At 35.4% G+C, this 17,241-nt stretch overlaps 1 protein-coding gene across 2 annotated transcripts in view; it reads right to left on the bottom strand.

The window, feature by feature from the left end:
- Window positions 1-1,042: 1,042 nt before the first annotated feature.
- Window positions 1,043-17,241, bottom strand: part of strip2 (striatin interacting protein 2) — a 29,872-nt gene continuing 13,673 nt past the window's right edge. The window contains exons 6-22 of one of the 2 annotated variants that reach the window (XM_059504817.1): window positions 14,453-14,521; window positions 13,977-14,083; window positions 13,705-13,832; window positions 12,961-13,149; window positions 11,485-11,535; window positions 10,221-10,444; window positions 9,169-9,234; window positions 8,946-9,009; window positions 8,589-8,660; window positions 8,429-8,503; window positions 7,084-7,181; window positions 6,830-6,956; window positions 5,119-5,219; window positions 4,970-5,036; window positions 4,717-4,821; window positions 4,275-4,479; window positions 1,043-2,323 (exon numbers count right to left, since the gene is read on the bottom strand). In XM_059504817.1, the coding sequence (XP_059360800.1) occupies window positions 2,073-2,323; window positions 4,275-4,479; window positions 4,717-4,821; window positions 4,970-5,036; window positions 5,119-5,219; window positions 6,830-6,956; window positions 7,084-7,181; window positions 8,429-8,503; window positions 8,589-8,660; window positions 8,946-9,009; window positions 9,169-9,234; window positions 10,221-10,444; window positions 11,485-11,535; window positions 12,961-13,149; window positions 13,705-13,832; window positions 13,977-14,083; window positions 14,453-14,521 (1,999 nt within the window). In that variant the 3' untranslated portion in view covers window positions 1,043-2,072. The remainder of the gene's footprint in view (window positions 2,324-4,274; window positions 4,480-4,716; window positions 4,822-4,969; window positions 5,037-5,118; window positions 5,220-6,829; window positions 6,957-7,083; window positions 7,182-8,428; window positions 8,504-8,588; window positions 8,661-8,945; window positions 9,010-9,168; window positions 9,235-10,220; window positions 10,445-11,484; window positions 11,536-12,960; window positions 13,150-13,704; window positions 13,833-13,976; window positions 14,084-14,452; window positions 14,522-17,241) is intronic. The other variant, XM_059504818.1, reaches the window with a different exon arrangement.

The following is a 17,241-nucleotide window of genomic DNA, read 5'->3' as shown; positions in this document are numbered from 1 at the left end:
TCTGCTCTTACCCTCTTGGAGGAGAATAGTGCATGCCAGATCTTAGACTTGATTTAGATTGTAATAACTCTCAAAAATTGTCATTAAAGAATTCAAAAACCTATTTCTGTACTAAATTATTTTTAACAACACATCACTTATTCTGGAGAGCCAAGACTTAGGCATTTTTAATTAAATAAATGTGAAGCTTGTTTATCCTCACTAGTAAAGCAGCAAGATTGTCCAGAATCACTAAATTATTAATAATACAGAAAAACAAAAGCAGGATCTAAGTGTTAATAGGTCAGAGAGAGTTAAAATATTACTGACAGTAAGACTACAGTTTCAAAAGAGACAAACAGCACGATTCATTATTATTCCTCTTTACAATCTTGAATATATTGTATAACATTCATTAAAAGATTTTAAAAGGTAAAGCAACAACTACAGATTAATTTTGTAGCGTAAAGGCCCAAAAGCCTGTGATAAACCTACAAAGCCAATAACAAACACATTTTAAACAACATGATTTGATTTAGAAATTCAGGTTTTGAGGCTTTTAGTCTAAGTATGTTTGCTTTGTAGTGTCCATGTAGAGATTGTAAAATGCATGAACTGACAAAAGTATCTAACATTCACATACAGAAACTGAAACAAAGATTTATGCAAAACAGAACGACAGAATGTCATATAGTGCATGTAAGACAACACAAGTGCATTTCATGCGGAAAGTTACTTACAGGTGAGTCGTGTGACACTCGTTTTATCAGACTGTGTGTCGGTTTTGTTTGCAGGTGAGCTGAAGTTGGATGAGTCTTAAAGCAAAGCTCGTTTATTTATTCAAACTGTTAAGGTATGAAATAACGTTATGGTATAAAGTGGAAAATTATCTTATACGCTGCCCATTTAAAAGATTTACACCTAATGAATCAGTTAGTTCAACTTAACGACCTGCTGTGGTAAACTGAATGTTTAAAATGTACTAATTTATCTTTGTTGATCATCTAGTGTGAGTTAATGTGACACAAAACTAAAACGGCAGACAGAGATATGTTAAACAAGGTTATGCTCATCAACTCTCTTTATAATTTATTAAAGACTCAACTACATAAATTTTCCACATTCACTTACAGTGCAGTCTGTACAATAAATCAGTAAACATATTTTTTTTTAAAAAGTGATGGTGCTGTATTTGGCATGGATCATATAGGTAGTTCAATTTACACAGCACCTTAATTTAGTACAAAATCATGAGAATATAAAAAAATAAGAAATTATATTGCAAGACAAACCCTGTAAAACAAGCACGAGTGAACAGTGAGGTGCCGTATATGACACTGTTTAGATGGAGAGAGCACAACTATTTCATACAGTGCTTTGCAAGACCATATAATTTCAGAAGAGAAGGATGCAATTAACAAGGAGATAAAATAAAGTGTAAAAAAACAGCACCATTTAGTGAGCGACATGCTTCGTGTGGGTGACGTGACGGTCACCAAGGACACTTTGAATGTGTGTATTGTGCTGCTCAGGGCTCTTTTGTGTGATATGCAGTGCAACGTGGGGACAAAAACTGGTGACTCGCAGCTTTCTCCAGAACTAGACACCCTCCTGTTTAACACATGATGCTACAGGGAAAAATAAATAAAAGATTTTTTGAAACATCAGCTCCACACAACCACTTTTTGAGAAAGACCCTGCCTCACAACCTCATGAAGTGTTCATATTTACATAAATATTAAACATTTCCACAGTGAGTGACCATATAAATAAATCTTGATCATTTCAGAATGGTATGTATGTTAGAATACTGTATTCTGCAGTTATTATACATACATAAGTGTGCTTCAGTTATTACAGAAGATATATCATTCTTTCATTCCATATACAGATATGCATGTATTTTTTTACCCAAAGAACCAGATGCTTTTACACATAATAAGGAAGACCACCATTCCATATTCATATCTACATACAAGAATTCATTACAGAACAAGAACGGCAGACCCTCTGTGCTTTGAGTATGTGTGTGATCCCACAGCAATTGTGTCGGTTTAATAAGAAGCAGAAGTCCCATAATAATCACAGCAGGATCACTGAGCTTGTAGCAGACCTTCCCACTGAATAGGTTGGGAGAAAACCTCTCTTTCCAGCCACATCTCATAGCTGTAATGAAAGTCTTCGGGCAAGTCGACTCGCTGTCCTAAAACGCTTTGGAGGCAGTTGTCTACTGGTGTAAACTCACTGTTCTGATTCTTATCATAACGACGAGCATTGAATTTCTCGATGCTCTCGCGTAGTGCACACTCCTCTGCCTGGAAATCCCATGGCCGAGCATCGATATCTGGCAAAAAAGAAAATGAAAAATAGGAGCATGTATTACATATGAGAACAACTACAATAGCGGTGTCCAAATTCAGGGGCTGCATCCTTCAAAGGTCAACCAAACATTGTTAAAGGCACAATATGTAATTTTTCTGCTTTAAAAATAGCAGAAATCACTATATCTGTTATATATTTTTTTTTAGTTGTGTACTTATATTAGTATTTATACCTCAATCAATAACTTAGTTATGGATCATGATTATGCTTTGCCTGCATGTTCTGTAAAGCGCAAACGTACGGGTGAAATAAATGACCCAAGAAGGTTTTGGGACAAGAGAAGAAACAAGACACGGGTAAATATTGGAGCTGCATTTCCAAGATGGAGAGAGCTTTGTGACAAGCTGAAACTACAGAGAGATACCGAACTCGCTTGCATTCTAATAAACAGGTATGCATCCATTCAGCTAACTGTATCTATGCATATATTTTGTGAAACGATGATGTCTTGTGTAAAACGCAGACATCACTAAAACAGTTTTTTGACTAACCTCCGCCCACAGGAATACACAAAAAGGGGGCGTGGTCTTGTTGCGCTCAGACAGAGAAGAGGATGAGCTGCGTTAGTGTTTGTCGCCATGTCGTCGAAACGCTGTTATTTTCATCTCAGAGTCCAATCACCTTTGTCTGGGCTTCCCAGGGACGCTGTACTTGGAGATTAATGGTTACAATTTATGTTTATCTCGGTTCCCGAAAATTATAATCCGCATGTAAAACTATGTACAGCACATTTTGCTGAGGACAGTTTGCTGAGGACAACTTCCTCAATCTCAATCAGTTTAATGCCGGATTCGCACAAAGACTATTCCTGAAAGATGGAGCAGTTCCCTCTTTGTCTGGAGAAGGCGATGTTTATGGACCACAACCGGCAAGTGTATTTTATTATTTAAGTTGGTGCGTTTAACAGTTTCTGTAACTTATTACACAAAGGGCAACGCTGTTTAGCTTTGTTAACTAGATGTTAGGGCTGTGCAAAAAAATTGAATGCGATTTTCATGCGCATCTCGTCAGTAAAAACGCTCCTGTGATTATAAGTACATCTCCAGCACATGCTCCTGCCCACTTGCTTCTCAAAACTAGCCAATCGCGTTTCCAGGAGGGCAGCCTGTGCTCAGCTGCTGTCGAATCACAACACAGGAACTGCTGGCCCAATCAGAACTCGTTACGGGTTTCTGAAGGAGGGACTTCATAGAACAAGGAAGTCATCAGCCCGTTTTTATGACAGTGAAAACAGCGGTATACAGATAGGTGAATTGTGTGAAAAATGCTGTTTTTTTAAACGCGAAACATGAACACATGTTATATTGCACACTGTAAACACAATCAAAGCTTCAAAAAAAAAAGAGCGAAAAACGGGACCTTTAAACGGTTAGTCTGAGCTGCAAAGGATTCATTTGTCGTATTCTTCATGGCCCTGGAATAAAATTATGCATTTCGAGGCTGCATTTGAGGGAGCTTCCAAAACAGCCTTTGTCACACTGCTGTGATGCATTCGGCCTTCGAATGCAGCCTTTAAAGGTGCAGTATGTAATATTGACAGCTAGTGGTTGGAAACGGTACTGCAGTCCAAATGTAAAATATTGGAGAGCGTTGTTTCTCCCACTCGCTCATCCTCAGACTTCACGTTCACGAGGGTTGCCAGATTGTACAGGAACAGGTGCAATTGACAATGTAAGTAAACAAGGCCTTACACAATAAGTTGATTTATCCGTGTTTTAATATGCCTGTGTTCATAGAGATATTTAGATGGATGCAGAGGTTTTTTAGGTCGGGTAGAGAGGTCGGGGGCAGTAAAAAAAAAAAAAATCATATAGCACCTTTAAAAGATGCAGCCTCTGAATTGCAGCGTATCACCATGTCTTCCTCTTAGGCTCTGCCCCCAACCCGGAGTGAAAAACCCCCCTGATATTTACCATTTCCATATGCCCAGTCGTCATTGAGACGATGTCTGACTTTCTGGTAGATGGCAGACATGGTTTTCATGTTACTCTTTCTCCACTGGCGGCCCAGATACTTGGTCTGTATCTTGAGGAGTTTGAGGACGTAGAGCTGCATCATGGCCTGTTTGACCTTGAGCGCCCTCTTCAGGATGGGAGCAGACTTGAACACCACAAGCATCTGTAATAGACAAACCACATAAACCTTTTTTAAATCCTTTATATAGATTTTCTCCACCTGAACAGACTCTATCAAACAATTAGAGATGCCCCTGACTGACATCATAAGCCACAAGAGAAACAGAGAAACAATTTACACTGAAATATATTCATATTTCTTGCATAGGGCCTAGTCATGTATTAGAAAATGAAATGAGTATGTTTATTTTAAAGAATAAAAGTGTTTTTTTTCTCTCACCATAGTTCTTGAGTGTTTCCACTTGGTAATTTTGTTTAGGATCCTCAGTAAATTGATGCAGGAGAAGAGATTACGCCAGCAAAACTGATTACTGTCACCAGCTTCCTGTTTACACACACAGACACACATTCAGCATCTTCACAACCAACAAAAATCATAGTTTCTTTCTTTTTTACTCACCTACTTTACCTACAAAAAGGTTGAAGTTTAAGTTAAAAACAGACATAATAAAAGTAGTGTTTTGTATAATTACCAGGCTTTCAGCTGTGAGTTCAGGCATTTCATGAACCACACAATGAGGGTAATCCAGGGCACAAATGCTGCCAGCAGAAAACACATTATGTTTAAAATACTGACGGACACAGAAGTTGGTTTTGAATGAACATATATCCAAATGTCTACCTGTTTTTGGCACTGATGTAAGACATAATGTTCTGGTTGAAGAATTTGAGGATGAGTGGGATGCAGTTGGCAAACACCAGGTGCTGAGCCACATATTCAAACTATCCAAACAAACAAAAACAAACATCATGTTCATAAATAAAGTACTTCATAAAAATCTTCAGCATATGAACAACTCTACATTTTAATATAAGGAGGAATGGCCCTTTAAAACCAGTGGCGTTACATCAAGAGGAAGTCAGTTTCATAATTAACTGCCAACTTCCCTCTGTCTCTGATGAGCTGAAGCTTTCATTAGGCTTTCATTTGCAAGACATTCATTATTTCTTTTAGCTGAGACTTGGATGAATACTGAAGAGTGATTTCTTTCCAGTTGCTTTAGACGTTAATGAGCAAACTCTGTCAAAGAGCAGCCCAGAGCCTCTCCCGTTACCCAGAATTAACTGTACTTCAGCTCGGCGGGCTACGTCAGCAGATCAGAAACCTGGCACTTGTTCATGTTGTTTAATCTGAGCGAGCGAGTGTTTGTATAACTGAAATGGAGAGAAAGGTAAAGGAAATGCATAACTATCTTTAGATTATTCAGTGCTGTATGAATTCAGATAACTTGATAAGTCAAAGGGATAAAATGACATATGTGAGAAAGGGTAAAATGACAGGAAAAAATGTATGTGTTATAAAACTGTTTCCACAGCAGTGCTATTTTTTACCACTTCCATTCTCCACCAATAGAGGGCGCCCCTTAAAACACCCACACGTTCATTTTTCATAATTTGTCATGGTCATCATACAGGATTACACTGAACTGTGCTGACAAGATGAAGCACATCACGCTTTAGAACATTTTGTTCTCATCCTCTGCTAATATTTGTAAATAATTTGATGCATGAGGAGAGAAATTCTCAGTTGTTTTAGCATACGAGACCAAAGAACTGCTATATTTAACAAAATTGACATAAGTTTGCTAAAAAAAATTTTTTTTAAATGCAAACAAGGTTTTATCTAATTAAATATGCATTAAATTTCCAAATTACATTTAAAAAAAAATTTATATCTCATTTTTATCATATTATTTTGTCAACATACTATACACACACACACACACTATATATATATATATATATATATATATATATATATATATATATATAGCATGTTTTTAGGAATAAAATGTTGTGTAAAATCAGACAAATAAAATATGAACAAACAGCATAACAGATATATTTACTCTTATGTAAAAATAAAACAACATTCTTATCTGTACGAATTAAAATATTTGTTGATTTTTTTTGCTCTGAAAAAAGTAACATTAAACAGGAAACATTCTAATACATGAGAAAAAAAAAGCTGTATTAAACTATTATTCAGATGCTTAAACCCCTTTAAAGTTGACCCATAATCTTCAGAATATAACTGTAAAGTTTAGTGAATGTAAGCATAACTGAAGTGGAGATTGCTCAGTACAGCCGTAGAAGATTAAATTTACTTTAAATTCATCAAAAAAAAAGAAAAATCTGCCATATTTTAGAGAATCCTTTTTTACTTTAAGCGTTTGTCTGATTGCGGTCTCTCCCTGGCTCTCTCTCTTTCGCTGTCTTGTGATGAACGGTGCTTTGGCAGTAAGCCTATCAGCAGAGCGCAGGGTCAGTTCGGCCAAAGACATCAGAGACACACGAGCAGAGAGAGGAATGGCAAATAAAGCGAGTCTGACCTGGTATATGTGGTTGAGTTTGAAGTGTTTGAGCAGCAGTAGCAGAAGAGCTGAAATCGCTTTGACGATAATCTCCTTGTGTCTGTTCACATCAATGCCCAGCTTCATGCTCTGGAGGACAGTGATTCTGTTTCCAACACAAACATAGGAAATGTTTGTTGTGCATCTAAAACAAAGCTCACTGATCTTTTCATGTGGCATGCAAACATCAGACATAGAGTCTCTGCTCTATGTGCATTTGTGCGTAGACTTACGGCATCTCCTCCGGCAGAACATCGGCTAGGATGTTGATAGAGTCTGTCTTTGCTTTGGAGGTGGGAGCTGCAGCCAGAAGGAGCTTCAATAGAGCAATCTACAAAGAGACTAACATTAGTGCAACATTCCTACCAGGTTCGTCTGAAGATTGCATGCATTAACCACTACACCGTTAACAAATGTAATGCATAATCCAATATTGGGAAGCATTTTCTTTTTTCAGAGCGCAGAACCTTCTGATACATCCATCACAAATATTAAATCGATGTTTATGACCAAAAATAAAATTTTATGCCAGCATGAAATATGCGATGTTTTAAAAAGTATTAGAGTTAGCATTTAGAATTAAGGCAAGACACCCCAGGTTAAAGTATTTCCAGAGTTGATTGATTAGAATACAATTTTTTATTTTTTTTGCATTACAAGTTTGCTAAAATGTACATTTAAATATGCAAATGAGAGACTGTCAAATTTGCATATTTAAGCACTAATTTGCATAGATTTCCAGAACAGAAACATGAATATTGAATAAAGCCAGGTTCAAAATTCTTGTTTCATTTTGTTGACATATTAAATCCAAAATAATTTTTTATCATTACATAAAGGAAAAAATATTATTAACAGCAGAGTTATTTATATATATATATATATATATATATATATATATATATATATATATATATATATATATATATATATATATATATATATATATATTTATCTTTGAGATACTTTTTTTGTACTAGTTTTTATTAAGACTTTGAATCGGTTTTTCATTTTTATACATTCCATTTTGATTTTCATTTTAGTTAACATTTTAGTAATCTTGTTGTGTTTTGTCATTTTTAGTATAAAAAAAAATATCTATATAATTTTTTGTTTAGTTATTTTAGTACATTAAGCTTAACTTAATTAAAATGAGAATTGTTACTTTGGCAACTAACTAAAATAAAAAAATATATATTTTCTAACATTTTAGGTAACACTTATTTTATTCAAGTAATTAACTTTTTTATCGTAGTTTCAGTTTTAATTAATTACAATAACCCGGATCAATTGGCAGAGTTTTTTTTTTTTTGCCATGTTTATTGGGAATAAAATATTTTGGGAAAACGGTCTTTAAAATTTAGTACTGTAATTGAAATCTACAGATGGAAACAGATACATTTCAATAAATAAATCTTTCCACTCGTCTAAAATGACATGTTTTGAAAAACTAAAGTTTTTGCCTATAGTGTTTTACTGCAAAAAATTATCAGAAAGAAACTGACCAAAACTATTCTTCTGGAAAGCTTGGTCTATATTCCCAAGTATTTGAGTGTGCAAAAAGATAAAGACACTTACTACATACTGAGAGAGACTAGGCAACATTCCCAAATATAGAATCTCTGCAGGTGCTTCTTCCACTTCCTCCTCCCCCTAGCCAATCAAAAGAGGCGATTCTGACTGACAGCTTAATGAACCAGTAATACAAGCTGAAGAACAGCAAAACTGAGTCACTTACCATAGTCATGGGACACTGCTGCAGCTCCTCCTCTCTCTTGATCTGGACCTCCGCTATGGAGACATACTTGTGCTTGAGAGAGAAGGGGTGAGAGAGAGAGAATTGCCATGGTGACCGAGCACAGATATCTAAACTGCGATTGGCTGAAAGAGCCCCAACAGAGCATGCATTAGATCTTACAGATATACAGTATAATCCACTTACTGAGCATCAGTAAAAGTGCAAAACATTTGAAGAATGATAGAATGCTTTAGTGTTTAGTATTCATGCATATGATGTTAGAATCATTTTTGTTACTCATCCAGCTGTCTAGAAGAAAACTAGAACATTAGAAAACAAAAATGTGTGCATACGTACCTGTTTCAAAGTCTTTACACTCTCATGTATGGGCCTGGGTAGCCCAACCAAAGTGTCAGTGTCACTGTAAAGCAACATTAGAAAGAAAGAATATGCAGTGTGAAACAGAAACAGCAGTGTTTATTGATTTAATTATAATGAAGGTGACCTGTATTATTATTTATCATAGATTCAGAACATCAGTAGCCGAGATTTAGCCCAGGAGAACTGATCAGAGACTCACTTTCCCAAGGTAAAGCCGATAAATTTATTTCTGCTGGTCTCCAGAAAGTGCTCGATGTCTTTCTCCCTGTGGGAGGAAAAGGGGAATCACTTTTGACTACACAAGGAGTTGGCTCGGACATTTAGGACAGGACTGCTACCAAAAACTGCTATCTTAAAGAGCAGCATAAATATGTCCTTCATTGTTTTTGGACGAACCTATTTTAAAGTGCTGCAGCACCCCTCCTTCACGCTCTCATTCTCATCTGCAGGCAGCAGTGGAGCTCAGCACAGTGTTACAATCCAAAGGTAAAGAAGCCACAGAGATAAATAATGCACTGTGTGGCTCTGAATAAAATGTGACTGTCACAGCTTTCGCTGTTGCAAATTCATCTCTTTTTTTCCCTCTGTGTTTCTCCCTGTTCATTTGTCTCTGTCCATAAATATGCATTATTTATGTCTGAGGTACTGCAGTCCTAAAATCAGCCTGTTTCCAGCACAAGAGCTGTAGAAGATTTTTGTAGGCAGTTAGACGGGTCACTACAGATACACTACAAGTTTGGGGTCAGTATGATTTTTTTTTTTTTTTTTTTAAAGAAATGAATACTTGTATTCAGCAAGGATGCATTAAGTGGATCCAAAAAGTGACAATAAAGAAATACTTAAACTTTCTATTTATCAAAGAAGCTGAATCGTGGTTTTCAGCAGAACAACTGTTTGCAACATTGTTAATACCACAAAATCAGCATATTAGGATGATTTCTGAAAGATCATGTGACACTGAAGACTGGAATAATCATGCTGAAAATTCAGCTTTGCATCACAGAAATAAATGACATTTTCAAATATATTAAAATCGAATACAGCTATTTGAAGATGGAATAATATATCACAATATTTCTGTTTTTAAATGTACTTTTAATTAAATAAATGCACTCCAAACATCGGTCTCCCTGAGCTTTATATACAAAAATAGCTTGTACTTAATGCAAAATAACAGATCTCTGAAAACAAGACAGAGTTAAAGTAGCACAATTTTTGGGTATCCCATTTGACGAAGACTTTGCATGCTACCTGACTTTGGGAGCCCATGGCAGTCCCTTGGGGAAGGACACTCTCTCCGTTGGCGGCTGAAGTGGTGGTGGTGGTTGAATAATAACATCTCTGTCGAGAGGGTCGACCTCTCCCTCGATGCCACTGTCCACATCCTCTGGGTCATCTTCATCATCCCGCGCATCATCGTTTTTGAAAGGGTCCCGTTCGTTGTAAGTGTCTAGGCTGTCCTGCTTGACCAGGGGCTGCAAGAGAGGGAGAAAGAGTTTAAGATCAAGTTGCAAATGTATATCACTCTGGACTCTGATACTGAGTCTCATCAAGAAAGACCAAATTAATAATTAAAGAGATAGTTCACCAAAAAATTAACATTGTGATATCATTTACTCACCCTCATCCTGTTCCAAACCTATATGTTGGTACATTTTGATTCATTTTTGTGTGGACTATCCCTTTAAGATTTTAAAATATAATTTATTTTGTGTGAATGAGATTTGGTTTTATTCTTAAAAAAAATTCTTGACACTTTTTTTCTGTGCTGACCAAATCAAAACTTTTTTTTGAATCAACAAAACTCATATCAGTGTTTTTTGTTTGTTTGTTTGTTTGTTTTGCATGAGGTTTTCATTCTCCTGGTATTTTAGCCTTCAGATTATGTTCCCCATCCAATGCTTAGAGTTTAATCGCTGAAACTTACCATTCCATAAACCTGCAAATGATTAGCATCACAAAAACATTCAATCCAATTTTGGGGACTCAAACATTCCAGATACTGCATTTCAGCTACTTTTTTAACATTCCTGTGCAAATTCAGTTAAACAAAGGCACAAAAAACAAGTTCTTCACATCTACACATCTACAACACATGAATGGCAAGATTCAGAGCAAGCATCAGGCATGAGGTGCATTAGTGGAGTGCCATCATTTTTTCCCAATGCAGTCAATGTATGAGTGTGTCTGTGGGCGGCACTGAGGCCATGAGCAGAGGTGACTCAGCTGTGATTGGTGGCCTATGAGAAGAAGCCATTCTGCTAGCTAGTTGGAGCCTATGTGTCTATGTGGGTCTCATTGCTTGAGAATATGTGGAAAGATGTGCAAATGGAAAGACAGGAGGAGAAAGAGACCGAGAGTCTTGCTAATGTCCATGGTCAGCTGTATCTCTCAGAACCCCTCCCCAAATCAAGTTTCAAAGGAAAAACAAATTGCTCTGAAGGAAAAAAGAGTGGAGGAGTGCAAGGCCAGCCCACAACAAAGAGAATGCACAAAAGGGGTTTGGGGTAAAGACCTGTTTCTTGGCATATGGACTGTCTCCTTCCAAGCTATCAACAAAGGTACTCTGTAGGGACACAAGGAAGAGACGGGAATGAGCCAACAGGAAAGGCAAAACCCAGACAAAAAAAGGCCAGTAAAGGAGAGTTGAGGAGAAAGTGTTACAGAAAACCTACAGAGACAGAGTGAGACAGGAAGGAAAAAGGTCAAAAACCTGCTGTGATTGGTCCACAATGTTGCCTGCTGCATTTCACTCTCATTGTGACATCACAGTTACAATGTCTGGCTGTCATATAGTCCCTTTTGTGTGTTTATTTTAAAGCTTGTGTAAGTTTTGTTGGCTGGGTGGGCTGTCATATTCATATAACACCGCCCTGCACCATATTCACTGAATAAAATCCTACACCGTTTCATATTTTGGGCTGTTGATTTAAAAAATAGTGTCTGTTTTGCAACAAACTAACTACAAAACCTGATTCATTTGTAGCAATTTGCTTTCAATAACCATTTATAAGGTGTAAAGTCTTGTATTATTCCTTAAATCACCAGAAAAACTGCCACAAAAACATGTTAATCTCTTCCTTTGAACCAGGTTACAACTATTTTACAATTTTCACATTTGAATGATTCTGAAGATATTACTACTATTTTTTCCATCCTGTTGCAGCTTGTAAATTAAATGACACATTTAGTATAGCTTTTTATCATTAAAACTTTAAAACTTTTGAATGCTTGTTTTTATTCTGATAAGTGCATTAAAGCTGATATATACACTGCCATTCAAAGTTTCCTATGCTCATCAAGACTACATTTATACGATCAAAAATACAGAAAAAAACAGTAAAGCTGTAAAACATTAGTGCAATTTAAAATAGCATCTTTCTATTTGAATATACATTAAAATGTATTCCTTATATCATTATATTCCTATGATTCAAAGCTGAATTTTCAGCATCATTACTCCAGTCTTCAGTGTCACATGATCCTTCAAATTATTCTTATATTCTGATATTTTTGGAACCTGTGATACTTTTTGCAGGATTCTTTGATGAATAAAAAGTTTAAAAGAGCAGTGTTTATTTACAACAGAAATCTTTTTTAGCAATATACTTTACAGTTCAAAAGTTTGGGCTCAGTACTTTTTTTTTCCTTTCTTTTTTTGAAAGAAATTAAAACTTATTTAATAAGGATGTGTTAAATTGATAAAAAGTGATAAAATATCCTTGATGAGCATTATGTGAAAAAATATATGTTTTTTTTTTTTTACTTCTGCGTCAAATCGATTAAATTTTTCAAAATACAGGGCTGTGTAATAAGTAGCACAGATCAGATTTTTTTGTGCGTGTGTGCTTTGTATTTGATATACTGAGTGTATAGGTTTATACGAATAAGAGGTTGTGTGTACTCATGCTGGCACAGTTCCTGTATTTCATCTACACATGGTTTCTAGTGCAACTGTTCTGAAAGTCATTTGCCTGTGTTTTTCTCGTACCCGACGGCTCCTGCGTCCTCTCTTCTGCTGTTGCTGTTGCTCGATGAGCTCCATGGCCGAGGCTGGAGGAGAGGCGGCCCGCATGTTTCGCACCACCTTGATGCTGTCTTCAGGGAGCGGTGGCAGGTTCAAATGATCTCTCATTCTCACCTTCATCTCCAGCAGCTCCTCGAAACCTCCCAGAGTGAACTGAGGTGCACAAACACACAGAAATCAATGGACCGAGTACTATAGGCACATAAACAGGTCTGTTAAAAGAGTCCACGATAAACAGTGTTTATATCTGAAATATCCAAATAGATCTGAAATAGAATAGAATAGAATAGAATATGATGCAGTTATTCTATGGAAGGAAATGTAGCATAATTTCCTTCCATAGGAAGGAAACAGAACAGAATAAAATATTTTTAAAAATCTCTTTTAAAGCCTCTTATGCTCTTAAGGCTGCATTTATTTGATTAAAAATAAATAAATAAAAACGACAATATTGTGAAATATTATTCGATTTTAAAATAACTTTTTGTGTTTCAATATATTAACAAAATTTAAGATGTAATACAGAATAGCATAGAATAAGCAGTCAATGTTCTGGGGAATAGAATCGAATCGAATCGAATCGAATCGAATCGAATCGAATTAAATGGAATAGAATAGATCTATGGAACAGACTAGAATCAAAATAATTTTTCTAATTAAAATAAAGCATATGACCAGTGATTCTGATGAGTGTATACTGAGACTGACCAGTATGGTCTTCCACAGTAAGAGCAGCACTTTCTTCATGGGGAAATGGGGCGCATTCATGCTGCAGAACTTGGTTACCATGGTGAAGAGGAGAAGCGCAAAGGGCTCTCCGTTATAAAGGGGTGAACCTGAGGAGAGGAGGGAGGTTAATCACTGCGCCATAGAGAAGGTCAACAGCCAACCGCTGCAAAAACACACACACACAGACACACTATACTCTGTATCTGTAAAGACTAAAGGACACACAGCAGCTCTCTCACAGTCTTCCTCACCCAACTCTGTTTTGAAGGCCTCTCTGGCTGCCTTCCTCTCAGGACTGTCACCCTCCATTTCCACACGAATGGTCTCAACCATCAGATACATGATGCTCAGAAGAACCCTTCAGAACATATTGTAAACACCCTTACTTTCAATCTGACTGATTGTGTGTGTGTGTGTGTGTGTGTGTGTTTGTGTTAGTTAGAGAGAGTCTTTGTGTATTGTGACCAAGGGTAAGTATTATCCTTCTATAATCAGCTAATGCAGCAGCATTACTCCTTACAGCAAAACATTCAAGTCTCAGTTATGTTTGGAGTGATGTGTGTGAATATTTATAGTATATTGATGCAAAGCACTCAAAGACATAAGAAGCTGCCAGTCAGAAAGCTTTATGTTAGCCCAAGGTTCCTCCGCACCAATTTTAATGTAAATCTGAGAAGTGCATTGTGGATTTGATGAAGTGAAGTCATCATAATGTAATGCATCTTACCTGAGTTCAGTGCTGTCTGCCAGAGAAATGGCTGGTTTTCTCACTGCACTGCTGCAGGCCTGGTTATTACTGGAGAAAAAGGGAATGATACGAAATCAAAATATAAATTCACATTCTTATGAAACATCTGTATCAAAGGACCAGGGGTATTACAGTTAACCAAAACTAAAACCATAAAAAACTGAAAATAAAATGAATGTTAATTGAATTTAAATAAAATATATATATATATAAAAACAAATGTATTAACCTAATTTTATTTCAGGTAGTTGGCAAAGCAAAATTTTTCAATTTCATTTAGTTTAACTTGATGTGCTAAAATAATAGTAACACTTTACAATAAGGTCCCATTAGTTAACATTAGTTAATGCATTAACTAACAGTATTATTCATCTTTGTTAATGTTAGTTAATACAAATACAGCTGTTTATTGGTATTTCATGTTAGCTTAGGTCCATTAAATAATATGAGCAACATACAACTTTTGATTTTAATAATGTATTCATAAATTGTAATTAATATTATTATTAATATTAACTAAGATTTATTTTAAAGTATTTTCCATTCTTATTTTAAGCAATGAAGTTATCTAATGTTAACAAAAAGAACCTAATTGTAAATAATAACTACAACTAAAACAGATAAAAATTTATAAAAACTGCATAGACCTATTTTATTTTTAAATAAAAAAATAAAAAATGCACGGCAAGATTCCTAAAACTTTAACTAAAATTAAAATGAAAATAGAAAAATAAATATTCAAAATACTGATAAAAACGATAACAATAATAATAATAATATTGCAGTGATACTAAAAAAAAAAAAAAACAAAAAAAAAAAAAATCACACTGTAAAAGACTTTTATCATTCCACGAAATAATTTTTTTTGAGGCCATGCAGTCCAATCCCTTGTGTTCAGTAAAAATACTAGCTGTAAACCGAAACCATGGTCATTTGAATCAGATGTGCTCAGTTGAATATGAATCAATGCTCAGAGGGCTAATTGTGCAAATTACGCCCAAGTAAAACACAGAAGAGGCTGAGAGGCAGCGATACGGTCTCCCTGAGAGCAGTTCTGCTGTATGGGTGGATGGAACCATGTACAAAAGACATTAAATCCCCCAGGCAGGGGCTTGAAAGAGGAAAGGCATGGTGGCCAGGCTCTCTTTGAAGCAGAGATCACAGACGGACCACTCTGTGGCTCTCTTCAACACAAGAGTGCGGGAGGAAATGTAGAGCGAGAGGGTGCTGATGATTGATATAAAGAACGGCCTTATTACAGAGAGATGACAGCAGGTACAAGACGGATACACAAAAGAACCGGGCCTTTTTGATCTTGCTTTTAAAGTATGAGGCTTTTATTAACTTCATAAGAATATGATGAAGTAAAATACAATGTTTCATTTAATAAATGTAATCTGGACTTTCTGGAATACAAGTAACTTTTTTTTTTTTATGTGCTGATTTATATTCCACAGTGATCTATAGTCCAAAGAGATTACATAATGCAATTAATGTCAAGCACACAAAATAATAATATGATGAACCGAAATATAATGTTTCATATATTAAAATGTAAACTATTATATTTTCTGGAATAAATGTCATGTTTTTTTAATCATCAACAACTTCAACTAATATTCCAATGTGACTTATATAATGTTGACTAATATCATGTTTTGCATGCTTCACATTAATATAAATAACGTGAGGCATGCAAAACGTGCATTTGAATATTTGAACAACTCATTTCCTACACACCAGTAGTTTCAGTTTTGCTTTTTATAATAAATGTTGTTTATAATGAATACTACCAAGGTTATTATAGTTAACTAAATCTAAAACCATAAAAAAAACTGTTAATACATTTTAAGTACTTTTTTTTTTTTTCAGCTAGTTGCCAAGGAAACATTTCTCATTTTCATTTTAACTTTAAATTAACTTGATGTACAAAAATGTAAAACTTAAATAAAAATTAATACAAATTACAAAAAAAAAAAAAATACAAAAATGAAAAGAAATTAAAATGCTAACAAAAATATTAAAGTAAAATCTATAATAGTATCTTAATGACACTGAATGCCACTATAACTTATGTTTTCTTTTATACTTTGTTTTTCATTTCTGTTCTGCTCTAAATACAGTTAAATTTAAAGGATTTGTTATGTATTGACGGGGAACTAAAATACATTTATAGAACATTTCGTTCATTTTAGTTTTTTTCTGAATGTAATAATAAAATGTGACTTCCACCAATGCAATGTTTTTTTCTCTTAATGATACAATTTTGACCTGGTTTGACTTATAGTCAGGTACAAAAAAAATTCTGGAAAATAAGGCAGGCTTTCACATTTTCTTAATTGTGTTTACCCATGCAGAAGTTGCTACCACAATCCTTTGCTACGCGGTTGCTAATGTGTTCAGAGTAGTTTTTTGCACATTAATTTTTATGTACATTATGTGCAATAATAAGAGTGATATCTGATTTCACTGATATAACTCTCTGAATAGAATAAAAGACCTGTTAACATGAATGTGTATTTAATGTGGGTAATCAAAGCAATGGAGAAGTGGCTCTCTGTGCTGCCCAGGCAGCTGCTACCGTACACACCGGGCATTAAGAAACAGAAAAGAGAAAGCCGTTTGTCTCATTAGTACAGCACCCAGGAGATCCACAGAAATACACAACTGTTTCACACACACACACACACACACACAGATTGACAGTCATGATTGAGTCGTTTCTAACCTGCTCCCTCAAGAGAAGGAGAATAAAAATAGCAGCACTG

The sequence above is a fragment of the Carassius carassius genome, chromosome 22 (genome assembly GCF_963082965.1).
Source record: "Carassius carassius chromosome 22, fCarCar2.1, whole genome shotgun sequence".
Lineage (NCBI taxonomy): Eukaryota > Metazoa > Chordata > Actinopteri > Cypriniformes > Cyprinidae > Carassius > Carassius carassius.
The sequence above is the reverse complement of the archived record's forward strand: the minus strand, read 5'-3'. Positions and strand labels throughout refer to the sequence as shown.